Source organism: Dendrobates tinctorius, unplaced genomic scaffold, assembly GCF_039654945.1.
Source record: "Dendrobates tinctorius isolate UK_male_01 unplaced genomic scaffold, ASM3965494v1 ptg000058l, whole genome shotgun sequence".
NCBI classification, from domain to species: Eukaryota; Metazoa; Chordata; class Amphibia; order Anura; family Dendrobatidae; genus Dendrobates; species Dendrobates tinctorius.
In genome coordinates this window covers 9,453,470-9,481,190 of record NW_027361726.1, presented here as the reverse complement: position 1 = coordinate 9,481,190, position 27,721 = coordinate 9,453,470, and the positions used below count along the sequence as shown (strand labels likewise).

Genomic DNA, 27,721 nt, shown 5'->3' with positions numbered 1-27,721 from the left:
AGGACAAAAAATCGCTTTCAAGCTTGGCCATGAAAAGATTTGCATACTGTGGAGCCATTTTACTTCCCATAGCTGTGCCAGTCTCCTGTAGATAGATCCTGTTGTCAAATTCAAAGTAATTGTGGGTGAGGATGAATTTTATAAGTTTCACCACAGCATCAGCATCAGTCCCTGTGTTTTCCATGAAGAATTTGCAGGCATGTAAACCATCTTGGTGTGGGATATTAGAGTACAAAGATTCCACATCCATGGTGGACACCTCCACCTGGACGCAACCCTCATTTGGATAAATATATAGACTCCTTCAGACATTTGATAAAATCCACAATCATAGACACTAACAGGAGACAAGCATCCAACATCAGTGCCCAGGAGAGAAAGGCCATACAGTCTTTAAAAACCAACAAAGAAATCATCATTAAACCTGCTGACAAGGGAGGTGCAATAGTCATGATGAATACATCAGACTACATGAAGGAAGCAAACAGGCAACTTATGGACACATGCTACTATAGAAAATTGGAGTCGGATCCTACACAGGACTATTACAAGGAACTAAACAAGTTGGTTTCTTGTCTGCCTGACCAGTCCATAAGAGCTGGCGATGACCTGATACCAGAGACTCCAAGAATAGGGACATTCTACATGCTTCCCAAAATCCACAAATCTGGAAATCCAGGAAGACCAATTATTTCATGTGTGGGCACCCTCACTGAGCAGGTGTCTGGATGGGTAGAAGGTATTCTTAAACCACTGGTGAAGGATACATCCAGCTACATTCAGGACACAACTGACCTATTGAATAAACTAGCAGCAATAGGTCCTCTACCAGAAGGAACCATCCTGGCCACCATGGATGTGGAATCTTTGTACTCTAATATCCCACACCAAGATGGTTTACATGCCTGCAAATTCTTCATGGAAAACACAGGGACTGATGCTGATGCTGTGGTGAAACTTATAAAATTCATCCTCACCCACAATTACTTTGAATTTGACAACAGGATCTATCTACAGGAGACTGGCACAGCTATGGGAAGTAAAATGGCTCCACAGTATGCAAATTTTTCATGGCCAAGCTTGAAAGCGATTTTTTGTCCTCATGCTCCATCAGGCCCCTGGCCTACTACCGCTTCATTGATGATATTTTAATCATCTGGACGGAGTCTGAGCAACAGCTAAAGACGTTCCACGAACAGTTTAATCAATTTCATCCCACCATCAATTTAACACTCAACTACTCCAGTACCGAGATTAATTTTTTGGACACCATCATTAAGCTAAAAAACAATGAAATAGAGACATCCCTGTATCAGAAGCCAATCGACAGTCCAACATACCTTAAATGGGACAGTTTCCATCCAAAACACATAAAGAACTCTATTATCTATAGCCAAGCCATCAGATACAATCGTATATGTTCCAACCCCATGGATAGAGACAAACACCTTGGTCGCCTCAAAAAGACCTTTTTGAATCAGGGTTACCATCCAAGAACAATTGAAAACCAAATTACAAGAGCCACCAGATTGTCAAGGAATCACCTGCTACATTACAAAGCTAAAGAAGAAAATAACCGAGTGCCTCTAGTAGTCACCTACAACCCAAATCTGGAGGTGCTAAGGGGAGCTGCACGGAAATTACAACCTTTACTACAAAAAGATGCCCGATTAAAATCCATTTTTCCAGACCCCCCACTACTGTGTTTTAGGCAGCTCCCAAATTTAAGAAGCATCATTGTCAGAAGCTCCCTGTCCTGTCCAACAGCTGCAGGAACCTTTCCTTGCAACCAGAAAAAATGTAAAACCTGTCCATTTATAATGACCACGGACAAGATAAAGATCCCCAACTCACATCAGGACTACAAGATCCCAGGTACTTTCACCTGCATTACATCTAATGTGGTGTACTTAATTATTTGTACTAAATGTCCAACTGGGGGTCTGTATGTGGGGGAGACAGGGCAAAAGCTTAGAACAAGGATGAATGCTCATTGTCACAAAATAAGAGAAAAAAGAATGGATCTACCTGTGGCAAAACATTTCTGTATCCCTGATCACAGCAGCATGGATATGAAAATACTGGTATTGAAAGGTAACTTCACATCTCAGAGAGAGAGACGAGTTTGGGAGTACAAATTTATGACGAACTTTGACACTCTCAGTGCTGGAATGAATGTGTCGCATGGATTTATGTCTTTTTACATCAATTAAGGAATTTCCTTTTAAAACCTTGCGGGGCAACACAGAACTAGACCCCAATCAGAGGACCATAAAACATCCAGACTCCTTATCTATGAACTGGTCCAATGTTTATATTTATGTTTCTCCCTCTCCCATATTGATAGTTCTGCTTCACGTCACTTGTCTTATCTATTGCATTTTTTCTAGGCTGTATTGTGCATAAATATGTGACTTCAGATTTTGTATTAGTCTAGCCTGATGAAGAGACCTGAGTAGTCTCGAAAGCTTGCAATGTATTACCATCTTTTCAGTTAGCCATTAAAAGGTATCAACTACTGAGGACTCTCAATCCTGAATATTTTTATAAATATATATATATATAATATATAATTTTGTACATACATATACACAGCTATTTTTGAGTAAATTGCTCTTTTATTCTATAAACTACTGACAACGTGTCTTCGAATTTCCAAGCACTAAACTTTGTATTTATTTTCAGAAAATGAGAACAGGTCAAAATAACAAAAAAATGCAGTGCTTGCAGACCTCAAATAATGCTAAGAAAACAAGTTCATAATCATTTAGAAACAACAATACTAATGTTTTAACTCAGGAAGAGTTCAGAAATCACTATTTTGTGGAATAACCATGATTTTTAATCACAGCTTTCATGCGTCTTGGCATGCTTTCCACCAGTCTTTAACACTGCTTTTGGGTGACCTTATGCCACTCCTGGTACAAAAATTTAAGCAGTTCTTCTTTGTTTGATGGCTTGCGACGATCCATTTTCCTCTTGATTACATTCCAGAGGTTTTCAATGGGGTTCAGGTCTGGAGATTGGGCTGACCATGACAGGGATTTGATGTGGTGGTCCTTCATCCACACATTGATTGACCTAACTGTGTGGCATGGCACATTGTCATGCTGGAAAAACCAGTCCTCAGAGTTGGGGAACATTGCTTAAGCAGAAGGAATCAGCTGTTTTTCCAGGATAACCTTGTATGCGGCTTGATTCATACGTCCTTCGCAAAGATTAACCTGCCCAATTTCTGCCTTGCTGAAGCAACTCCGGATCATCACCGATCCTCCACCAAATGTCACAGTGGCTTGTACGCCACTCCAGGTTTCAATCTGACCATTAGACGACCATGTGTTGGGCAAAGCTGAAAATTAGACTCATCAGAGAAGATTACCTTACTTCAGTCCTCAATGGTACAGTCCTTATGGTCTTTGGCAAATCAGCCTGGCGCTCCTTTGCTTCTCATTGATGAAAGGCTTTTTTCTAGCTTTACATGACTTGAGCCCTGTCTCTAGGAGCCTGTTACGAACTGTTCTTGCCGTGCACTTCACCTCAACTGCCATTTGCCATTCCTCTTGTAGGTCACTTGATGTCATCCTGCGGTTGCTGAGTCATTTTCAAATAAGATGACGGTCATCTCGGTCAGTGGAGAGTCGTTTTCGTCCTCTGCCGGTCTGTAGCTTTGTTGTCCCTAGTGTCTGCTGCTTGACCTTGTTATAATGGACTACCGTCTTAGAAATTTTAAGGATGGAGGCAACATGACGCTCACTGTATCCCTCTGCTAGTAAAGCCAAAATTGAGCCCTTCTCTTCCTCACTCTAGACTTTTCAACTCATTTGGCATGGTTAAAAGTTATTTTTTCATTCCCATTACTTTTGGGATATTACTAGCACTTGTTTTGCCACCCAGCTTGTCCTATTGCAAGAGGATTGTGAACACCACAGCAGGTTTTTTTTTTTATACTTTCCTTCGTTAAATAAGATTTGGTTTAGGTGATCACCTAATCAGAAGCACATTAAGTAGAATGAGATGTACTCTGGTTGAAATTCATCTGGAATGGAATGGCTGTCAGACAATGTAGAGAAGATGATTTTTATAAAACTGTGCAGTGGTCTTGGTCAACAACCCCCAGTGCCCTTCCTCCTACCTGCCCTGCCCTCCTTCCCCAAAACCAACTTCTCCACCATTACAGAAGATCGACTCTCCACTCTACTCTCAAGATCACATCTCACTACCTATGCACTTGACCAGATCCCATCCCACTTCATCTCAAACCTCACCACAGTCTTCATTCCAACCCTAAAGGTACTGTCACACTTAGCGATGTACCAGCGATCCCGACCAGCGATATGACGCGGTCAGGATCGCTGGTACATCGCTAAGTGGTCGCTAGTGAGCTTAGTGAGCTGCCACACAGGCAGATCTCACCAGCGACATCGCTGGGGATGGGGGTCGCTACTTACCTGTCACACTAGGCAATCCTGCGTCCTCCCGTCCGGCTCCACGCTCGTCTCTCCACAGAAAGCGCCGCAGGAAGCTGACGACGAGAAGCGGTCCAGGACGTTCTCGCGCGATCAGCGATAACCAGCGGGGGAGCGGGTCATAGGTAAGTATCAGACACAGCGATGTCGCTAGCAATATCGCTATAACGTCACAAGTTATAGCAGTATTGCTAGCGATATCACTTAGTGTGACAGTACCTTAACCCATCTCTTCAACCTAATAACTGGTGTTTTCCCCTCAAGCTTAAAACATGCCTCAATCACACCTATCCTCAAAAAGCCCTCTCTTGACCCATCCTCTGTATCTAGCTATCGCCCTATATCACTTCTCCCCTATGCCTCTAAGCTACTGGAACAACACGTCCATCTTGAACTATCCTTGAACTAATCTTTTGCCCATCTCACGTGACCCCCCCCCAACAGACCTATCCATTAAAGTAAACGGCTGCCCACTCTCTCCAGTCCCACAAGCTCGCTGCCTCAGGGTTATCCTTGACACTGATCTCTCCTTCAGACCACATTTCACTTCCTGCCGACTTCAACTCAAAAATATTTCACGGATCCGTACATTCCTCAACCAAGAATCTGCAAAAACCCTAGTCCATGCCCTCATCATCTCCCGCTTTGACTACTGCAACCTCCTGCTCTGTGGCCTCCCCTCTAACACTCTCGCACCCCTCCAATATATTCTTAACTCTGCTGCCCGACTAATCCACCTGTCCCCCCGCTATTCCCCAGCCTCTCCCCTCTGTAAATCCCTGCACTGGCTCCCCATTACCCAAAGACTCCAGTTCAAAACCCTAACCATGACATACAAAGCCATCCACAAGCTGAGTCCTCCGTACATCTGTGACCTAGTCTCCCGGTACTTACCTGCACGAAACCTCCGATCCTCACAAGATCTCCTTCTGTACTCCCCTCTTATCTCCTCTTCCCACAATCACATACAAGATTTCTCCCGCGCATCCCCTCTACTCTGGAACGCTCTACCACAACATATCAGACTCTCGTCTACCATATAAACCTTCAAAAAGAACTTGAAGACCTACCCCTTCCGACAAGCCTACAACTTGCAGTAACCACCGATCCACCAAACCGCTGCACGACCAGCTCTACCCTCGCCTACTGTATCCTCACCCATCCCGTTGTAGATTGTGAGCCCTCGCGGGCAGGGTCCTCTCTCATCCTGTACCAGTCGTGACTTGTATTGTTTAAGATTACTGTGCTTGTATGTATTATGTATACCCCTCCTCACATGTAAAGCGCCATGGAATAAATGGCGCTATAATATATATATATATATATATATATATATATATATATATATATATATATATATATATTCACCAACCCCAGGTTTAGTAATGAACAGTAGGGATGAGCGATATTGCCCGATATCGTATCAGAATTTCCGATTTCCAATATCAATGCAAGTCAATGGGAGAAAAAAATCGGAATTACAGAATGACCACTACAGTGCTATATAATGGATAAAATGGAGAGGAAACACCTCAGGATAATGGGGAAGGAGTTTGCTGAGGCAGAGGAGCAAAAAAATCGCTAGAAAAATGCACAGAGCAAAAGCTGTAGCAGGAAAACTGGTCGCCATCTTCTTAACAGCGGTGTTTTTTCTTTGGGTTAGGATTAGTTGGGGTAGGGTTAGGGGTTATGGTTAGTAGGGTTAGGGTAACGGTTAGGGATAGTTAGGGTTAGTGATTTTACATTATTAAATTAAAACTGCCGGTGGTGGTGTCAATATGCCCTTTGACTGACATGTCCGCGTTCAGCTCACCTTGCTTTGCAGGGAGTTTCCAGGAGCACCACGTGGAGGAACGGATACACTCCCTTTAAACCATGCTTAGTCTTCTTCTGCGGATTATATTACTGTTATTCAGTAATTCTGTATATTGATATTCTGCTTTTGGTTCATGTACATCTGCTCCTACTGGTTCCTAAACCTCTGTCTATGGTTATCCTGCTATTGGTTGGTCGCAGAATGTCCCAAACCCAGAGAAAATACGCAGAAGTAACAGTAGGCACAGGAACTTGAGAGAACCAGCTGGTGAGTCTGGAACCCGTATAGGCAGCAGAAATCAGCATAAAAGCCAATGGAACTAACGGGCACCAGCTGACGTTACCAGAGGCCGATAACTAAGCAGGAGGTAACCTGTGCCAGAATGCACTTCCAAGGACCAGCAGACCTTACTGGAACTCGGATACCACAAAGAATGGACCTAAGGCATTGACTCTGAGAACCAGCTGACGTTACTGGAACCCAGATAAGCAGCAGAAGGTAAAAGTGCCAGTGGCTGTACTGGGCAACAGCTGACATTACTGTAGCCCGGATACCACAATGTAGTAGTGACATAAGCCAAAAGCACTGCCGAGAAGCCCAAAAAAACCTCACAAAGACGCAAGTTCAAGAGCAAAAAGACACGAGTCCGGGGACATCTCCATCTGTCTTGTCTTGGGTCTTCTGTATCTGTCTTCCTGTCGTGGGTCTTCTGCATCTGTCTTCCTGTCGTGGGTCTTCTGCATCTGTCTTCCTGTCTTGAGTCTTCTACCGGAATAATGTCTTCTCGGCAGAAGGTTCAAGAGCCACATTTGCCCCCGCAACCGGACACAGTCTTCTTTACTCCGCAGTCGCAGCAGGGGAGGAGGAGGGCCTACTGGCACTGTCGAGACCAGCCTAGAGCGCCAGGTCCCGGAGTCCACGAAGGGGGCTCCTACACTGCCGACACCACAGATAACAGCAAACTGAGCCGGAATGATGTACGGCGGGGGCGTGGAACAGTGCGGCGGGCACAACCGTGTAACGGCGAGCGTTGTCGAAACACTGTTTGGAGCAGGAGGTACCCGTGCCCTTGGGCACTCCCGAGAACCAGCTGGCGATGCTGGAACTCGGTTTACCCCTCGGGGGAGGCACCTGTGTCCGCACTTCACTGCCAGGAAGCAGCCGGCGTGGCTGGATCCCGCCTCTTGTGCTTCTGCCTATAGGTGTTTGGCATCTGTCGTCCTTTTTTTCCCACTTTGTTCTAACGAGGTACAGCTGGTGTTACTGTTGCCCAGAAACACAGCATGCTGTGAAAGTGGCAGTCACGGAAATGGGCACTAGCTGGCGGTACTAGAGCCCAGACCCGGCATGCTGTGAAATCAGCAGTCACAGAAATGGGCACTAGCTGGCGGTACTAGAGCCCAGAAACACGACATGCTGTAAAATCAGCAGTCACGGAAATGGGCACTAGCTGGCGGTACTAGAGCCCATGGAAAACAGTATGAGGTGAAAGAGTCAGTCACAGAACCAGGTGCCAGATGTTGGTAGTAGAGGCCAGAGCACTTGGCATAACAGATGACGCTGTGTGCAACATAGGTACATGACAGAGCATGTATACTGCTACCAACCATGCATGTAACCTGTATACTCTGGCCCAGGGCAGCAAAAGTCACCAGAAATCCAGGCCTGGTTCATTTTTAGGAATGTAAGCCGGTCCACATTTGCAGCGGATAGTCTGGTACGTTGGTCTGTTAGTACATTGCCAGCTGCACTAAAGACACGTTCAGAAATCACACTGGCACCAGGACAAGCCAGGACCTCCAAGGCATACTGGCTAATCTCGGGCCATGTATCCAACTTGGAGACCCAAAACTTGAAGGGGGCAGATCCATCCTGAAGCACACTGACAGGGGTGGAGAGGTATTGTGCCACCATGTCACGTAACGTTGCCTCCTAGTGCGTTGCACTGTCTGTGCTGATGGTGCCCGAACTGTTTGCGGGTTCAAAAACCGTTGGAACAGGTTGGGTATACTGAACCTGTCGGTAGCAGATGTACTGCTTCTGCTACCTGCTTCTGAACGGATTCCGCTGGCCCCAGGACGCACAGAGGTGCCTGCTAGTGCACGCGCATCACTGCTATGCGGTGGAAAAGAGTACATGAGTGAATTAACCAGTGCATCGTGGTACTCTTGCATTTTACGCGCCTGGTTCAACGGTGTAATTCGGCTTTGAAGGCTGTCCTGGTAACGTGGATCTAAGAGTGTGGCCACCCAGTAGTCATTTGTGTGGAGAATACGAGCCACGCGTGGGTCGTTTCTCAGACACTGCAGCATGAAGTCACTCGTGCTGAAGCCTGCCAACTGGCCATGCATCGGTGTCACCAGCTGGAGGAATGTGCTCTGGCTGCTCTGCATCACCCCATCCACGCTCTATCTGGTGACTACTAGTAGAGCGCTGTGTACTTTCCTCCTCTGGCTCATCCTCATAGTCCTCGCTTGCTGTGTCCTGCCTGGACCTTTGTGAGGCACCCACAGAGCTTTGTACCAACCGGGCCGATGAAGATTGCCTGGTTGGTGCAAGTGTCTCATCATACGCCTCCTCCAGAGAAACCTGATCCCTTAGTCCTTTAAGTGATGATTCTATAAGGCATATAAGGGGAATAGTCAGGCTGAGTAGGGCCGCATCCGCGCTCACCATCAGAGTGGAGTCCTCGAAGCACTTCAAAATGGTGCATATGTCCTTCATGGATGCCCACTCTGTGGTTGTAAAGTGGGAGGGCTGAGATTTGCGTCGCCTACTTTGCGCCTGCTGCAGCTGCAACTCCATAATTGCAGGTTGCTGCTCACACAACCTCTGCAGCATATGCAAAGTCGAATTCCACCTGGTGGGGAGGTCCACAATGATGCGGTGCTCGGGCAGGCCCAATCTGCACTGCATGGCTGAAAGGCGCGATGCAGCCATGCTTGAACGCTGCAAATGAGAGCACTCGTATCTGACTTTGTGCAGCAGCTCCTCAAGGTCAGGATAGTTCCTAAGGAAACTCTGCACCACCAAGTTTAGGACATGGGCAAGGCATGGAATGTGAGTCAGACCACCTAGGCCCAGAGCCGCAACCAGGTTTCGGCCGTTGTCACACACCACCATACCTGGCTGGAGGTTGAGCGGCGCAAGCCACATGTCGCTCTGCTCCTTGAGCGTGTTCCACAGCTCGATTGCGGTGTGGCTAACATCACCCAGATAAACCAATTTCAACACGGCTTGTTGAAGTTTGGCCGATGCAGTGCTGAATTCGGTTGTTGTGGTACGTCTGGGTGCAGGCGAGTTTGATGAGGAGGAGTCAATTTGTACGGAGGAGAGGCCTGCAATTCATGGAGTTGGCAGGACCCGCGCACTTGCACTGTCTACTGCAGTACCAGGCTCAACTACATTTACCCAATGGGCAGTGATGGAAATGTAGCGTCCCTGGCCATGCTGACTGGTCCACGTGTCGGTGGTCAGGTGGACCTTGCTACTAACTGCATTTTGTAGCGCATGCTTAATATTACGCTCCACATGCTGTTGCAGGGCGGGGACGGCTTGCCTGCTGAAGTAGAAGCGGCTGGGAACGCTGTACTGTGGGATTGCAAACCCCAACATATCGATAAAGGCTGGCTTGCTCACCAGCCAGAATGGTAGCATTTCCACTGCAAGCAGTTTGGCAATGTGAGAATTCATGCCCTGTTCTCATGGGTGGTTTGCCGAGTACGGGCGCCTTTTCTCCCACACCTGTGTGACAGATGGCTGTACACTGGATTGGGAGTGTGAGGATGCCAGCGATTGGGATGCTGATGCTGACGAAGTACAGACAGTGTGCCGCCGTACAACACTGCCTGCAGATGCACCCTGGCATTCTGGTGAGGAAGCGGGAGCAGCTGTTTGCGAGCTGGAGTAAGAGGTGGCTGAAGAGGTGGAAGGTGGGGAACCAGCTGCAGGTGACGAGTCATCTTGGGTGTGATGCTGCCACTCCACAGGGTTCCTCTTCCTGACATGTGTCAACATATTGGTGGTATTAAGGTTGCTGACGTTCTTCCCTCTCCGCACAGTTTGTCGACAAAGCTTGCATCTGACTACTGTAACGTCATCTGCAACTTGGTCGAAAAAGTCCCATGCACCACAACTCTTGGGCGCACCCCTTGTGTTCTTTAAAAGAAGCCCTGCTCCTAACGGGTGCTGAAGTTGTGGTAGCCGACAACCAATTTTTCCCTCTTCCTCTCCCACGTGGACGGCCACGCTGCGCCACACCTGCAAGCTCTTCCTCTGAGCTATCCCCACTTGCTTGCTGCCCCTCAGCATGCCATGATGGGTCAAGGACCTCGTCATCCAATACACTTTCGTCAGCAGAAACTGGCAGCTGAGTTTCATCATCATCATCTGCTACCTGGGGTTTGGTCACTGTGGGCACTGGCCCACCCTCCACTTCTTCCTCAGATGGACACAGTGGTTGCGCATCTGTGCACACTACTTCTTCAGCTGCAGGAATGCTGTCTGGATAGCACACAGATTCCAAGCCAACAGATTCTGAGAAGAGGATTAAGGTTGGCTCCTGGCCCTCTGAATGTCTGGGCAATTTAGTGGGCGGTGAAGAAGCAGATGGGTGCTGCTCTTCAGTGGCCTGACCCGATGTGGTGGAGAGGTCCTGGGAGGATGCTGTGCTCATTGAGCTGGATTCCTCAGCTGCCATCCAACCAACAACGGTTTCTACTTGATCCTCTCTTATCAGCCTATGGCCCTGTGCTCCTAACAAGCTGCGCATAAATGACTGCTGCCGGTTGAAAGTAGGTGCTGAGTGACTTGGGCCTGCTGCTTGCTCTGGATGTGCACCATGTCTAGCTGCTGATGCACCTCTTCCGCGGCCGCCGCGGGGACGTCCCTTACTCCCTGCCTTCTTCATCTCTATCGATGGATTCAGAACGGCAAGAAAGTAATTATTAGGAATTAGTGTGCTTATTCCTGTAGGACTACAAACAGGTATAAGAAACACTAATGGCACTGTATGATGATGGTGTGTCTGCTACACTTTATTTGAATCTAGTGTGGCCTACACAAAGAGTAATGTGTGTTTGTGGTATTGATGTACACGTTACAGTCGGATGTCACAGCGCAGTAAATGACACTGCTGTGATACCAAAAAAAAGGATTCTCCGGGATTGGGCCAGGTGCTGTGTGGCACCAGCCACAGAGGTTGTTTGGGTCCCTCACAGCACAATCCCTATATAGTGTTTAACTTTTAGGAAAAAATAGGGGAAGGGGATTTAAGGGATGAAAAGAAAAGGCAGTGAGACACACACCACACAGTGCTGCAGCAAGAGGAGCTGCCCTGTCTCACTAAGCACCTCACTGAGAGCCTGCACAGCACAAAAAATGAAACTGAGCGGGGTCAGTGAGGAAAAAGACTGCTTCTGTAACACACAGGGGCTGCTACAGTCGCTGAAAAACAATTTCTATCGCTATTAGATCCGAGATCTCTCCTTATCTCCAACAGTAACCTATCCCTTTCTGCTTTCACAGTAGAGTGAGGCTAAAATGGCAGGCGCAGCCTTTTATACTGCCTGATCACACCATCCTGCCAGCCAATCGCAGCGCAGCCCCTAGCTAGCACGTTTGGACGCCTCCTACCAAGCTTAGGGGAGTTACACAATGTTGTCAGCAATTCTTCAGCTCCTGATTGGCTCCACGGAGCGCTCAGAGGCTGAAGGATTATGGGATTTCCGATGTGAAAAAAATATCGGAATCGGAATTCCGATATCGCAAATATCGGGCCGATTTCTGGTATTTCAATATCGGAACGCTCATCCCTAATGAACAGATGTCAGCCAGATAGCCTCGTTAATAAAATGGTACATAAAGAGTCAAGTAAAAGACACACAAAATCTGCTTGACATTCAATATGTTTGTTTTTCAAAAAAAAATGCGTGGGCTCCCGCGTAGTTTTCATAACCAGCAGAGGGAAAGCTGAGGGCTGATGTTAATATTTCTGGGAAGGAGCCAATAGCAATAAAGGTTCCCATGCTATTAATATCAGCTCACAGATGTTTGCTTAGCCTTTACTGGCAAGTTTACAGGGGAACCCCAGAAAAAAATTGACACGCGGTCCACCTATAAAATCAAACCTGCAAAGGCTAGGCAGACAGCTGCGGGCTGATAGTAATAGCCTGAGAAGGGGCCAAGGATTTTGGCACCCACCAGGCTAAAAACATCAGCTCTCAGCCACCCCAGAAATGGTGCATCTTATTGATGTGCGAATTCTGGCACTTAGCCTCACTCTTCCCATTTGCCCTTTAGTGGTGGCAAGTGGGGTAATATTTGTGAGGTTGATGTCACCTTTGTATTGTCCGGTGACATCAAGCCCACGGATTAGCAATGGAGAGGCATCAATAAGACATCTATCCATTTTCTAATCCTATAGTTATATGGTAAATAAAGACACAGCCAGAATAAAGTTCTTTGATTGAAATAATCACACAGACTCCTCCATTGAATCTTAATTTACCATACTTACTGCATCGCATAATCCCGACTCCCTCATCTCCTGCATTAAAAATAAAATAATAAACCAACATATAATACTCCCTGTCCGACGTAGTCTATTTACCGAGTGTCCCACGACAATCTCATGTGTAGAACAGTCACATCGGGAGATGTAACCGCTCTACCCGGCCTCCAGTGATACACTGACAGGAGGTAATCCCAGTGTATCAGTGCGCTGCCGTGAGAGTTCACCGGAGTTCATTAGCACCTGTGCTCTCACGGCACTACCGCTGTGTGAGAACTTTCCCTCACAGCGGTGCCAAGTGCCATAAGTGAAAGCAACGGAGCTGATACTCTGCGGGAGCAATTATCTCCTGTCATTGTATCGTCGGCGGCTGTGTAGAGCGGTCACTTCTCCAAATGTGACTGTTCTACACGTGAGATCGTCATGGGACAATCTGGATTTACCTGTACTACGGCGGACAGGGAGTATATGGTGGTTTATTATTTTTCATTATTTCTAGGAGACGAGGGCGTCGGGGATTTGGTGTGAGGTGAGTACAATGGGTTTTTATTGGTTTTTATGTGAATATGTATGCAATTTTACTTTTTTTTTTTTTTTTAACAGTGAGCACAGGTGCCGGCAGATGATACTACTCTTCCATCAACGGCACCTGCTGTCACTGTTATCAGTGACAGAAAACATAGCCCGATGGGAGCAGTAGTCTCATCGGCCCACGCCTGCTTTTTTACTAAAGATCACCGCTGCGGGTCATCGTCACCTGCGGGATCATGCTGACACCTGCCAGAATGATCCCGCAGTGCTGTGTCCGACAGAACCAGCGGTGGCGTTGCCGCAGACACCTACACGCACACATTCTCCGCCCACACACTCTTCCTCCTTCTGACATAGTTTCCTTTTCTGCAGCGTTTTCGCAAACCTTTTTACACTTGTGGTTTTGCTGCGGATTTGACTGACTCAATGGAAGTCAATGGGATAAGAAACGCTGCAGATCCGCAAAATGAATTGACATGCTGCGGAGAATAAAACACTAATAAGGACAGAATTTTCCACATGATGTGCACAGCAATTCAGGAATGCCATTGATTAACATTGCTTAAGTAATCACTTGCATTTTTGGAGCATTTCCGCACGGAAAAAAACGCTGCAGAAAACGCAACAAATCCGCAATGTGTTCACATAGCCTAAGTCTTTTTCCTGACCCCCCCCAGAGCTGGACTCACGTTTACACTGCTCAGTACTGCTATGTTTATGCGCTCCATGCTGCTGTTGATCATGTGCTATATAGAGACAGGAGAGCAGGAATCCCTCACGTGTGTGTGCTGTATATGGAAGACATCTTGCCAGGTAGCCTCGATGCTCATCCAGGATTTCAAACCATTTTTCATTGCTTCTTATTCTCATAATTGATAAGTCTGCCAACAGAACGTGCTGCTGCGTCATGTTGCACCTCTGTGCTTCTCATGTAGGGGGGTATTACAGCTGTGCCATGATTTATGGTTACTGCACAATCCGGCGTTCTTCTGACTTAACATACATCGTGGTTCTGGGTGATTGTGGGTGCTGATGACTCTCGTCTGTGCTTTACTGTTGCAGTATTTAGTCATGGATTACTACGTAGGAGGAGACCTCCTAACTCTTCTCAGTAAATTCGAGGATCGCCTCCCCGAGGACATGGCCAAGTTTTATCTGGCAGAGATGGTGCTCGCCATACACTCCATCCATCAGCTGCATTATGTGCACAGGTAAAAACCAAGTATTTATTGGAAACAGTCAGCAAGCTTGTCGTCAGGTAGCAGCAAACTAACAGACGGAATGCTGGGAAAGTAATTTTTGTCAATTGGCACTTTTCTGAGAAGTATCTTCCACTTTAAAAGAGTCCTCTGTTGTAATGAGGCCAGGACGCATGCACAGTGGTCAGTGAGCGATGTTGGAGAGCCCCTTTAATTCCTCCTCCATCACAGTCATGAATCTTATAAGGCTCCTCAGGAAAATTGCATTTTTCTTTCTTGTGTTATAGTTCTTCCCTGAGACCCTCACACCATAAGGGGTTATATAGGAGGGTGATGGGGGGTAAGGGATTAGCGACCCTTTCCTCTGTGCTTGGTATTGCGACCCCCGGTATATTGCCTCTTCCTCCTGCCTGCTTCTGGTTTATTGACTCCATCCTCCATGGGCGTGGTATATTGAGTAAAGGGGGTCTTCACTGATTTTTTTGTAGCCCCTGTTACAGTCTCTTTGCATACACTTCAGGTTACTCTTGTACTTACCAGCGTGCCTCTGGGTGCCCGTGGCTGCGCCTCTGGGTACCTGTGTTTGCAGCGAGGCGTTACCGGTCACTTCTTCCATCTTTCCTCTAGGGATATCAAGCCAGATAACATCCTCCTGGACATGAATGGCCACATCAGACTGGCAGACTTTGGGTCGTGTCTGAAGATGAACGATGACGGCACCGTGAGTTATCCTCAAGGGTGCTGCAGACTTTTTCTTGGATGTCGCTGCTTAGTTGTGCCGCAGCCATCTGGCCCCATCATCTTCAGGGACCATGCTCTGCGGTGGGAGGCTGTGACCGACCCTGAGAAAGGGATGCAGCACTGTGGCCCTTACCTCTGGGGCCACCACTGATCTGTATACCAGCACTTGGGGGGACACTGGAATACCCCTTTTATAAATGTAGTATTTGGTGTTTCAGTTCCTCAGCATTATTTTCTATTTCTACTTGCTGTCAGTGAATGGGGCTAGCAACCTGTTCTAATATCTCTCCTGCCCTGATAGTATGTTACACTGTTTCATGTATCAGAGGAATTTTATAGCTATATACCCTTTTTTTTTTAGTTTGCCCAGTGTCACTATTCACTGACAGAAAGCAGAGATGTTGTACGTGGTCAGGTATTGCCTCCCCTGTAGTACTACACTGTTCATCATCCATTGACATGTCTCATCCTGCTTTATAGGTGCAGTCTTCAGTGGCGGTGGGGACTCCAGATTATATCTCCCCGGAAATCTTACAAGCTATGGAGGACGGGATGGGGAAATACGGGCCGGAGTGCGACTGGTGGTCTCTAGGGGTGTGCATGTATGAAATGTTATATGGAGAAACCCCCTTCTACGCGGAGTCTCTGGTGGAGACCTATGGGAAGATCATGAACCATGAGGTGAGCGGTGATGCCAGGGATCTGATCAGGAGGCAGCGTTGGACCCCCAGCGGTTGTAATATACTGCTCTCATCATGTTAGGGTGGAGAATGTGAGCTGTGACATCGCCCATTGTGAACCCGGTATTTACTGTATATAGAGGTGTTATCAATCATTGTCATGGAGGAGGTGAGCTGTGACATAACCTATTGTGAATGATCTTGTATTATCTACTGGATATAAAGGTGTTATCAGTCATTGTACAGGAGGAGAATGTGAGCTGTGACATCACTTATTGGGAACGGTGGATCCTGTGTTATGTACTGTATACAGAGGTGTAATCAGTCATTGTACAGGAGGAGGCGATGAGCTGTGACATCACATGTTGTGAATGGTAGATCCTGTGTTATATGCTGTATACAGAGGTGTAATCAGTCATTGTACAGGAGGAGGAGAGCTGTAACATCACCTATTGTGAGTGGTGGATCCTGTTATCTACTGTGTATAGAGGGGTTAACATTGTACAGGAGGCAGAGGTGAGCTGTGACATCACCTATTTGAATGGTGGATCCTGCTTTATCTACTGTATATAGAGGTGTTTTCAGTCAAGGACAGGAATAATAAATAATCTTTATTTTTATATAGCGCTAACATATTCCGCAGCGCTTTACAGTTTGCACACATTACCATCACTGTCCCCGATGGGGCTCACAATCTAAATTCCCTATTAGTATGTCTTAAAATGTGGGAGGAAACCCACGCAAACACGGGGAGAACATACAAACTCCTTGCAGATGTTGTCCTTGATGGGATACGAACCCATCAGCTAACCACTGAGCCACCGTGCCGCAGGAATCCAGCAAGTGCGCACACATTGTCGGTGGAGGTTGCCATTTTCATCCTTTGCTCACTTTCTGCAGCGGTCACCTTCTATTTTGTGATCATGTGTGCAGCAAGCGGTGCTGCAGACAGGAGAGGAGGATGAGAGCGTCCCCGCACCAACACTGTGCACTCTTTCTTCAGCGTGGATGCATGTGCAGCGCTCACCTAGACGAGTGTGCGACATTCTGAGTGGTGCACTGAGGAGCACTCACCTAGGCGAGCGTGCACTGAGGAGTGTGTAACATGCTGAGCAGTGCACTGAGGAGTGCTCACCTAGAGGAGCGTGTGACCTGCTGAGCGATGCACTCAGGAGCGCTCATCTAGGCGAGCGTGTGACATGCTGAGTGGTGCACTGAAGAGCGCTTACCTAGGCAAGCATGGATATGCTGAACAGTGCACGGAGGAACGCTCACCTAGGTTGAACGTGTGACATGCTGAGTGATGCACTGAGGAACGCTCACCTAGAGGAGCGTGTGACATACTGAGGAGTGCTCATCTAGGCGAGCGTGCGGCGTGGTGCACTGAGGAATGCTCACTTAGGCAAACGTGCAACGTGCTGAGCGGTGCACTGAGGACTGCTCATCTAGGCGAGCGTGTGACATGCTGAATTGTGCACTGAGGAGCGCTCACCTATGTGAGCGTGTGACATGCTGAGTGGTACACTGAGGAGCGCTCATCTAGGTGAGCGTGCGTGCTGGGTTGTGCACTGAGGAGTGCTCATCTAGGCGAGCGTGTGGTGCACTGAGGAATGCTCACTTAGGCGAACGTGCAACGCGCTGAGTGGTGCACTGAGGGCTGCTCATCTAGGCGAGCGTGTGACATGCTGAACGGTGCACTGAGGAGAGCTCACCTAGGCGAGCGTGACATGCTGAGTGGTGCACCGAGGAGCGCTCATCTAGGTGAGTGTGCGTGCTGAGCTGTGCACCGAGGAGTACTCATCTAGGCGAGCGTGCTTCGTGCTGAGCGGTGCACTGAGGAATGCTCACTTAGGTGAACGTGCAACGCGCTGAGTGGTGGACTGAGGACTGCTCATCTAGGCGAGCGTGTGACATGCTGAACGGTGCACTGAGGAGCGCTCACCTAGGCGAGCGAGTGGCATTCTGAGTGGTGCACCCAGGAGCGCTCATCTAGGTGAGCGTGCGTGCTGAGCTGTGCACCGAGGAGTACTCATCTAGGCGAGCGTGCGGTGCACTGAGGAATGCTCACTTAGGTGAACGTGCAACGCGCTGAGTGGTGGACTGAGGACTGCTCATCTAGGCGAGCGTGTGACATGCTGAACGGTGCACTGAGGAGCGCTCACCTAGGCGAGCGTGTGGCATTCTGAGTGGTGCACCCAGGAGCGCTCATCTAGGTGAGCGTGCGTGCTGAGCTGTGCACCGAGGAATGCTCACTTAGACGAACGTGCAACGCGCTGAGCGGTGCACTGAGGACTGCTCACTTAGGCGAACGTGCAACGCGCTGAGCGGTGCACTGAGAATCATAGAATCGTAGAGTTGGAAGGGACCTCCTGGGCCATTTGGTCCAACCCCCTGCTCAAAGCAGGATTCGCTAAATCATCCCAGTCAGATGTCTGTCCAGCCTCTGTTTGAAGACTTCCATTGAAGGAGAACTCACCACTTCTCTTGGCAGCCTGTTCCACTCATTGATCACTCTAACTGTCAAAAAGTTTTTTCTAATATCTAATCTGTGTCTCCTCCCATTCAGTTTCATCCCATTGCTTCTAGTCTTTCCTTGTGCAAATGAGAATAAAGTTGATCCTTCTACAATGTGACAGCCCTTTAGATATTTGTAGACCGCTATTAAGTCTCCTCTCAGTCTTCTCTTTTGCAAACTAAACATTCCCAAATCCTGCAACCTTTCCTCATAAGACAGGGTTTGCAGACCGGTAACCATTCTGGTCGCTCTTTTCTGAACTTGCTTCAGATTGTTGATGTTTTTTTTAAAATGTGGTGCCCAAAACTGGACACAATATTCCAGATGAGGTCTGACCAAAGAGGAGTAGAGGGAAATAATGACTTCACGTGATCTAGACTGTATGCTTCTGTTAATACATCCTAGAATTGCATTTGCCTTTTTTGCTGCTGCATCACACTGTTGACTCATATTCAGTCTGTGATCTATTAGTATACCCAAGTCTTTTTCACATGTGCTGTCACTTAGCCCTATTCCTCCCATTCTATATATGCTTTTTTCATTTTTATTGCCCAGATGTAGTACTTTGCATTTCTCCCTGTTAAAAACCATTCTGTTAGTTGCTGCCCACTTCTCCAGTTTATTTAAATCTTTTTGAATCCTCTCTCTCTCTTCTCTAGTATTAACTATCCCTCCTAGCTTTGTGTCATCAGCAAATTTAATCAGTTTACCCTCAATTCCTTCATCTAAATCGTTGATAAAGATGTTGAACAATACAGGGCCCAGGACAGAGCCCTGTGGTACCCCACTTGAGACATTCTTCCAACTGGATGTGCAGCCATTTACGACCACTCTTTGGGTCCGATCACTAAGCCAGTTATGAATCCACCTAACAGTTGCCTTGTCCATTCCATACTTAGTCATTTTTTCAATAAGGATTGTATGAGAGACTTTGTCAAATGCTTTGCTGAAGTCAAGATATACTATATCTACAGCATTTCCTTGATCCATCCAATCAGTGATACCGTCATAGAAGGAAATTAAGTTAGTCTGACATGACTTATTAGTTACAAACCCATGCTGACTCTGTTTAATCACTGCATTCTTATCCAGGTATTGACATACATGTTTAATAATTTGTTCAAAGATCTTTCCTGGTATAGAAGTCAGACTCACCGGCCTATAGTTGCCTGGGTCCACCTTCTTCCCCTTTTTGAAGATAGGAACAACATTTGCTCTTCTCCAGTCTTCTGGCACTTCTCCTGTTCTCCAAGAATTTTCAAAGATTATCGAGAGGGGTTCAAAAATTTCTTCTGCTATCTCCTTCAGTACTCTGGGGTGTAATTCATCTGGACCTGGAGACTTGAATTCATTTAGGTTAGCTAAGTGTTTCCTCACTATCTTTCTGTTTATAGATATCCTGGATTCTTCTATTCCCTTAATATGACAGTGAATAACAGTTGATGTTACATTACCTTTCTGAGAGAAAACAGATGCAAAATAGGAATTTAAAAGTTCAGCCTTCTCAACATCCTGTCTTACCATTTCATCATTTTCATCCTGTAAAAATCCTATAGCATCTTTGACTTTTCTTTTACTTTTGACATATCCCCAAAATCCTTTATTATTGCTTTTGACATCTCTTGCAAGCCTCAATTCATTTTCAGCTTTAGCTAATCTGATTTGTGCCCTGCAGGTTCTGCAGACAGCATTATATTCGTCTTTAGATATGCCTCCCTCTTTCCATTTTATAAACATTTTTTTCTTCCTTTTTAGCATGTGCTTAAGTTCTGTGTTCATCCATCCTGGTTTCCTTAAATGCTTCCTATTCTTCCCTCTTTTCGGAATTGTTAACAACTGTGCTCTGAGAATTTCATTTTTCAAGATTTCCCATCCCTCCTGGACATTTTTGTCTTTTAGGATATCCAGCCATTGGATCCCTCCAATTCTCTTTCTGAATCCCTTAAAATCTGCCTTTCTGAAATCTAACCTTGACGTCTGAGTCTTCACAGGTCTTCCGCCTCTAGTTATCCAAAATTCTAAAATAGCATGGTCGCTACCTCCTAGGGTTCCAGCCACTTTTACCTCCTCAACCATTTCCTCCCTGTTTATAAGGATTAGATCCATGGTAGCAGTTCCCCTTGTTTTCTCCCTTACCTTTTGGAAGATAAAGTTGTCAGCAAGAGAGGATAAGAATTTCCTTGACCTGTTAGTTTTGCCTGAGAGAGATTCCCAATAAATGTCTGGATAGTTGAAATCTCCCATGACAACTATGTCATATTTTTTGGAGAACTTGGCCATTTGATGCATAAAGAGTTCATCCATATCTTCAGCTTGCACAGGCGGCCTGTAGTAAATGCCTACAATGGTGTCCTTTCCATTGTTCTGTCCTTGTATTCTTACCCAAACAGTTTCCACAGAACTCCCAGTCTCTGAAGCTTCAATCTCTGTGCAGATATACGTGTTTCTAACACACAATGCGACACCCCCTCCTCGTTTATCAAGTCTGTTTCTTGCAAATAAGTTGTATCCTTCTAGTCTTGTATTCCAATCATGTGTATTGTCCCACCAAGTTTCAGTGATTCCAATGACATCATATTTCTTTTCCTGTGTTAGTAGTTCCAATTCTCCTTGTTTGTTGCCCATGCTTTGTGCATTAGTATAGAAACATTTTAGTTTGTGATTGGTTTCTCTTTCTCCAATATTTTTATTAATTAGATTCTTTTGTCTTTGTTCTTCCTTTCCACTTCTAATAGCAGAGTTCTCAATAGCATTTGTCAGGTGTATGGCTTTTTCTGGTCTTTTGCTTCCCTTCCCATGTTGTTCTAGTTTAAAGCTCTCCTTACAAGTGTAGCAAGGCGACTTCCAAATACATGCTTTCCAGTCTTCGTAAGGTGCACCCCATCTCTAGCAAGTAGTCCATCGTATAAGTAGTTCACTCCGTGATCCAGAAATCCAAATCGTTGCTGACGGCACCATCGACGTAGCCAGTTGTTCACCTGCAGAATCTTATTCCACCTCCTTGTTCCATGGCCATCCACTGGGAGGATGGAAGAGTAGACCACCTGCGCTCCCAGTTCTTTCAATTTCTTGCCTAAGTTTTCAAAGTCTCTGCAGATGGTTTCCAGGTCGTTTCTTGCAGTGTCATTTGTCCCCACATGTAGTAGCAGGAATGGGTAGTCATCTGTAGGTCTGAAGAGTCCTGCTATCCTGTCAGACACATCTTTAATTTTTGCACCTGGAAGACAGCACATTTCTCTTGAAGTTATATCCGGTCTGCAGATAGCGGCCTCTGTTCCTCTCAACAGGGAATCCCCCATGACCACCACTCTCCGTTTCTTCTTCACAACATTTTTCTTTCTCCATCCAGGAGGACTCTGAAGGCGTACAAGGTTGCTGTTTGTTGGCAAAGTCTTATCCTGATGTATTTCTTCATCGTTTTCCTGCGTGAGAGCCTGGTACTGGTTTCTGAGCAGTATGGGTGCTGACTGCCTCCTGATCCTCCAGCTTCTCTGGGTCACATGTCTCCATTCCTCTGTTTCTTCAGGTGCACTTCGAATTTCTTCTCTTTCTGTAACATGAAGAGATAATTCTGCTCTGTCCAAGAACTCTTCACCTTCCTTAATGATCTTCAACGTAGCTAACCTCTCTTCGAGATTTTGCAACTTTTCCTCCAACAGGGACACAAGCTTGCATTTGTGGCATGTGAAGTTTGGCTTTTCCACTGGTAAATCTGTGAACATGTAGCAAGAAATGCAGCTCACCAAATGGCTCCTGGCCTCTTCCATCTTGAGATTTCTTAAAAACGATGAAAGATGAGCCAAAATCCGATTTCCTCTTTTCAGCTGCAACGACTCTTCACTTATCCCAGAAGGCACTGGGAATATGCAAATGATCTCCTCAAGACTCTTCCCCTGGTTTTCCGATTTCCTCTTTTCAGCTGCAACGGCCAAAACCCAGTGATCGTTGAGCTCGCGGAGACTCTTCACTTATCCCAGAAGGCACTGGGAATATGCAAATGATCTCCTCAAGACTCTTCCCCTGGTTTTCCGATTTCCTCTTTTCAGCTGCAACGGCCAAAACCCAGTGATCGTTGAGCTCGCGGAGACACTTCACTTATCCCAGAAGGCACTGGGAATATGCAAATGATCTCAAGACTCTTCCCCTGGTTTTTGAGGACTGCTCATCTAGGCGAGCGTGTGACATGCTGAACGGTGCACTGAGGAGAGCTCACCTAGGCGAACGCGACATGCTGAGTGGTGCACCGAGGAGCGCTCATCTAGGTGAGTGTGCGTGCCGAGCTGTGCACTGAGGAGTGCTCATCAAGTCGAGCGTGCGGCATGCCGAGCGGTGCACTGAGGAATGCTCACTTAGGCGAACGTGCTGAGTGGTGCACTGAGGACTGCTCATCTAGGCGAGCGTGTGACATGCTGAACGGTGCACTGAGGAGCGCTCACCTAGGCGAGCGTGTGGCATGCTGAGTGGTGCACCGAGGAGCGCTCATCTAGGTGAGTGTGCGTGCTGAACTGTGCACTGAGGAGTGCTCATCTAGGCGAGCTTGCGGCGTGCTGAGCGGTGCACTGAGGAATGCTCACTTAGGTGAACGTGCTGAGTGGTGCACTGAAGACTGCTCATCTAGGTGAGCGTGTGACATGCTGAACGGTGCACTGAGGAGTGCTCACCTAGGTGAGCAGGCGGTGCTAAGCTGTGCACTCATTGTGCAATATAACAATTTTTCTGCACAATTAAAGGGAAGTCCATATAGCAGGTGTGAATTGTATAGCATTCCCTATAGCGCTTGTGTAAGTGGTTCACATTTAGTTTTGGGGGTGACGAAGAATTCCCTTATAATTGTGGTAATGCTCAAAACAATAAAGAGAAAAACACATTTTACATAAAAACCTGATGGGTCCGTGCCCCCCGGACAGCTCTTAGTTGATCCGTCTCGCGCTCCTCTCGTCTGTTTAGCTATGTGTGTTATTTAAAGGGGTATTCCAGTCTGTAGCGTTGGGCTAGTTAAAGCTCTCTGGTTAGCTCGGTGCTATCTCAAACATTATTAGCACTGTCCTCATTGGGGCTCACAATCTAGAATCCCTATCAGTATGTCTTTGGAGTGTGGGAGGAAATCTGAGTACCCGGAAGAAACTCACGCCAACACAGGGAGAACATACAAACTCCGTGCAGATGTTGTCCTTGGTGGGATTTGAAACCAGGACCCCAGCGCTGCAAAGCAACAGTGCTAACTACTGAGCCACCGTGCTTATTATAAGACATATAGCAGTTTTATTGTCCTCCCACTGAATGTCTGGACACGTGCTTGGTTAGTTGGCGTCCCCTCCTGGCACAGCTGCCATCCTGCCCCTATACTATTCTGCATTGTTTCGTCCTGAGGGCGGTAATTAGTTCGTCATGTCTATAATGAAGTGCTGTGATCTTCCATTAGGTGCACCCGTTCTGCTGATGACTCACTATGCCTCATGGCAGCGCTCCAGAACAATGCCGCCGCCGGTATCACAAGCTAAACAACTAGCCCTTTTAACTTTTTATTGGCGTCGATACATTGTAGCGAAGTATCAGCACAAGAGAAATTGTTGTCACTTATTAGACTGTGTAGGTGCTATACAAATGTACCAAACCCTCATCAGTGACAAGTATTAGGCCATAACTGGTGCAAACGATAATGTTTGCATTTACTAACAGCAAGCAGAGACCTGAAAGGGTGAAGAATGGAAACACAAATTATATTAAAAAGTAGCAGAACTGTTTGCATTGACCCGTAATGCCCGAGCGATCGGCTCTGACGTTTCCCGTCTCTTCCAGGAGAGATTCCAGTTCCCATCTCACATCGCTGACGTGTCAGAAACGGCCAAGGATCTGATCCAGAGGCTGATCTGCAGCCGAGAGCGCCGCCTGGGTCAGAATGGCATTGACGACTTCAAGGCACACCCCTTCTTCGAGGGTATTGACTGGGAGAATATCCGAAACATGGAGGCCCCCTACATCCCTGATGTCAGCAGCCCCTCCGATACGTCCAACTTTGATGTGGATGATGACATCCTGCGGAATCCAGTAAGCAGTAGAGGATGGGAGTGATGTGTCCGGAACCTTTTAAATATTTTAAAGGGGATGTCCAGAACTGGATTTCTCCTTTTAATGCATGTTTAGCTAATAGAGCTATAATATGTAGTATAATAGACGCCTACAAGTGGAGGCTTTGTGCTTCGTTCATTCAGGTGGACCCTCCAGACCTTTGGTCACTCCTGGGGATGTCCAGAACTAGATTTCTCCTTTTAAGGCATGTTTAGCTAATAGAGCTATAATATAATATGTAGTATAATAGACGCCTACAAGTGGAGGCTTTGTGCTTTGTTCATTCAGGCGGACCCTCCAGACCTTTGGTCACTCCTGGGGATGTCCAGAACTAGATTTCTCCTTTTAAGGCATGTTTAGCTAATAGAGCTATAATATAATATGTAGTATAATAGACGCCTGCAAGTGGAGGCTTTGTGCTTCGTTCATTCAGGCGGACCCTCAAGACCTTTGGTCACTCCTGACCGTTCCCCTTTCTGCAGCTTGTACCTTTTATTTCTCACAAATGGTTGTTACTTGTAGTTATGAATGATTCAATGGAAATCGGCTCCATGTTCAATTTTTGCAACTATTTTGTATAAGCAGAGCTGCAGTATAAAGCATCGAGGAGATAGAGCTGTAGCCTTTGATGAGCCTGGTGGTTGATTTTTCTTTGAGTTTTACTAAACAAACTTTCTTCACATATTGTTTGTTTCCGTTACAGGAAATGGTCCCTCCGAGTACCCACAGTGGATTTTCGGGGTTTCACCTCCCGTTCGTGGGATTTACATACACAACTGACAGGTAAATGTTATGATGGGTGTGGGAAGGAGGTGATGGAGGACGCGTGGCCTTATGGCTGCCGTGTGGTTTGGGGTTAAGGTCACACACTTCCTACATGATTCTTGTATTCTTAGTCCTATGATTTCTTTGTTTCCTAGCTGTTTTTCCGACCGAGGCTCCTTAAAGGACACCATCCACCCAAATGCTGTGACCAAAGACGAGGATGTGCAGCGCGGGCTGGAAAACAGCCTGCAGATCGATGCATACGAGCGCCGGATACGACGACTGGAACAGGAAAAGCTGGAGCTGAACAGGAAGCTACAGGGTGAGATCCTTAGCCCTCATAGTGTAACCATTGGAGGTCCCAGTACTGGGAAGCGGGGTCTCACATCCTCTAGCTCAGGGTTTCCCAACTCCAGTCCTCAAGGCACACCAACAGATCATGTTTTCAGGATTTCCTTTGTATTGCACAGGTGAAGCAATTATCACCTGAGCAATACTAAGGAAATCCTGAAAACATGATCTGTTGGTGTGCCTTGAGGACTGGAGTTGGGAAACCCTGCTCTAGCTTAGAGAAGATCATAGAGCAGAGGACACACGTCCTATAGATATATGATCTAGATGAGAAACCCTCTGAGTGTAAAGTCACAGCCGTATACATCATAAGTCAGATTTAAGGTTCCCTCACAACCCTTTGCCACTTTTCGCTCCGTGCTGTCACTTCACCTTTAGCCCCCTTCTGACAATTCCGTGCTTCCAGATTCCGCCCCATGACGCTGCTTCCATGCTTGCATCTTCCACCCCATGCTGCTGCTTCAATTCTTGCACTTTCCAACCTGTGCCGCCACTTCTGTGCTTCCAGCTTTCTCCCCCTACAGCCACTTCCGCACTTCCACTTTTCACCCCCTGCTGCCACTCCAATGCTTCCACCTCCCCCTGCTGCCAATTCTTTGCTTCCACCTTCGACCTCTGCTGCCACTTCTGTGCATCCACCTTTTCCGCTTTTCCCTTGGCACCACTTCTGTGCTTCCTCCTTCTGCCCCTTGCCGCCACTTCTGTGCTTTTACCTTCTGCCCCTTGCCGCCACTTCTGTGCTTCCACCTTCTGCCTCTTGCCACCATTTCTGTGCTTCCACCTTCTGCCTCTTGCCGCCACTTCTGTGATTCCACCTTCTGCCTCGTCGCCACTTCTGTGCTTCCACCTTCTGCCTCTTGTCGCCACGTCTGTGCTTCCACCTTCTGCCTCTTGTCGCCACGTCTGTGCTTCCACCTTCTGCCTCTTGTCGCCACGTCTGTGCTTCCACCTTCTGCCTCTTGTCGCCACGTCTGTGCTTCCACCTTCTGCCTCTTGTCGCCACGTCTGTGCTTCCACCTTCTGCCTCTTGTCGCCACGTCTGTGCTTCCACCTTCTGCCTCTTGTCGCCACGTCTGTGCTTCCACCTTCTGCCTCTTGTCGCCACGTCTGTGCTTCCACCTTCTGCCTCTTGTCGCCACGTCTGTGCTTCCACCTTCTGCCTCTTGTCGCCACGTCTGTGCTTCCACCTTCTGCCTCTTGTCGCCACGTCTGTGCTTCCACCTTCTGCCTCTTGCTGCCACGTCTGTGCTTCCACCTTTTGTCCAGGGTTGTGGAGTCGATAAGCCAAACCTCCGACTCCTCAATTTCCATGACACAGACTCCGACTCCTACTCCACCAAAATGGGCTCCGACACGCCAACTCCGCAGCCCTGCCAGGGCTGTGGAGTCATTAAGCCAAACTTCCATCTCTTCAATTTCCATGACTCCAACTCCACCAAAATGGGCTCTGACTCCACAGCCCTACTTTTGCCCCCCTGCTGCCACTACTTCCACCTATTCTGCCTCTTGCCGCCACTTCTGTGCTTCCACCTTCTGCTTCTTGCCGCCACTTTTGTGCTTCCACCTTCTGGCCCTTGCCACCACTTCTGTGCTTCCACCTTCTGCCTCTTGCCACCATTTCTGTGCTTCCACCTTCTGCCTCTTGCCGCCACTTCTGTGATTCCACTTTCTGCCTCTTGCCGCCACTTCTGTGATTCCACCTTCTGCCTCTTGCCGCCACGTCTGTGCTTCCACCTTCTGCCTCTTGTCGCCACGTCTGTGCTTCCACCTTCTGCCTCTTGTCGCCACGTCTGTGCTTCCACCTTCTGCCTCTTGTCGCCACGTCTGTGCTTCCACCTTCTGCCTCTTGTCGCCACGTCTGTGCTTCCACCTTCTGCCTCTTGTCGCCACGTCTGTGCTTCCACCTTCTGCCTCTTGTCGCCACGTCTGTGCTTCCACCTTCTGCCTCTTGTCGCCACGTCTGTGCTTCCACCTTCTGCCTCTTGTCGCCACGTCTGTGCTTCCACCTTCTGCCTCTTGTCGCCACGTCTGTGCTTCCACCTTCTGCCTCTTGTCGCCACGTCTGTGCTTCCACTTT

At 47.4% G+C, this 27,721-nt stretch overlaps 1 protein-coding gene across 2 annotated transcripts in view; it reads left to right on the top strand.

The window, feature by feature from the left end:
- CDC42BPB (CDC42 binding protein kinase beta) overlaps window positions 1-27,721 on the top strand; it is a 115,273-nt gene that overhangs the window by 48,076 nt on the left and 39,476 nt on the right. For both annotated transcript variants that reach the window (XM_073578021.1, XM_073578020.1), the window contains exons 5-10: window positions 14,387-14,535; window positions 15,151-15,244; window positions 15,745-15,945; window positions 24,259-24,507; window positions 25,232-25,311; window positions 25,449-25,615. In XM_073578021.1, coding sequence (XP_073434122.1) covers window positions 14,387-14,535; window positions 15,151-15,244; window positions 15,745-15,945; window positions 24,259-24,507; window positions 25,232-25,311; window positions 25,449-25,615 — 940 coding nt within the window. The remainder of the gene's footprint in view (window positions 1-14,386; window positions 14,536-15,150; window positions 15,245-15,744; window positions 15,946-24,258; window positions 24,508-25,231; window positions 25,312-25,448; window positions 25,616-27,721) is intronic.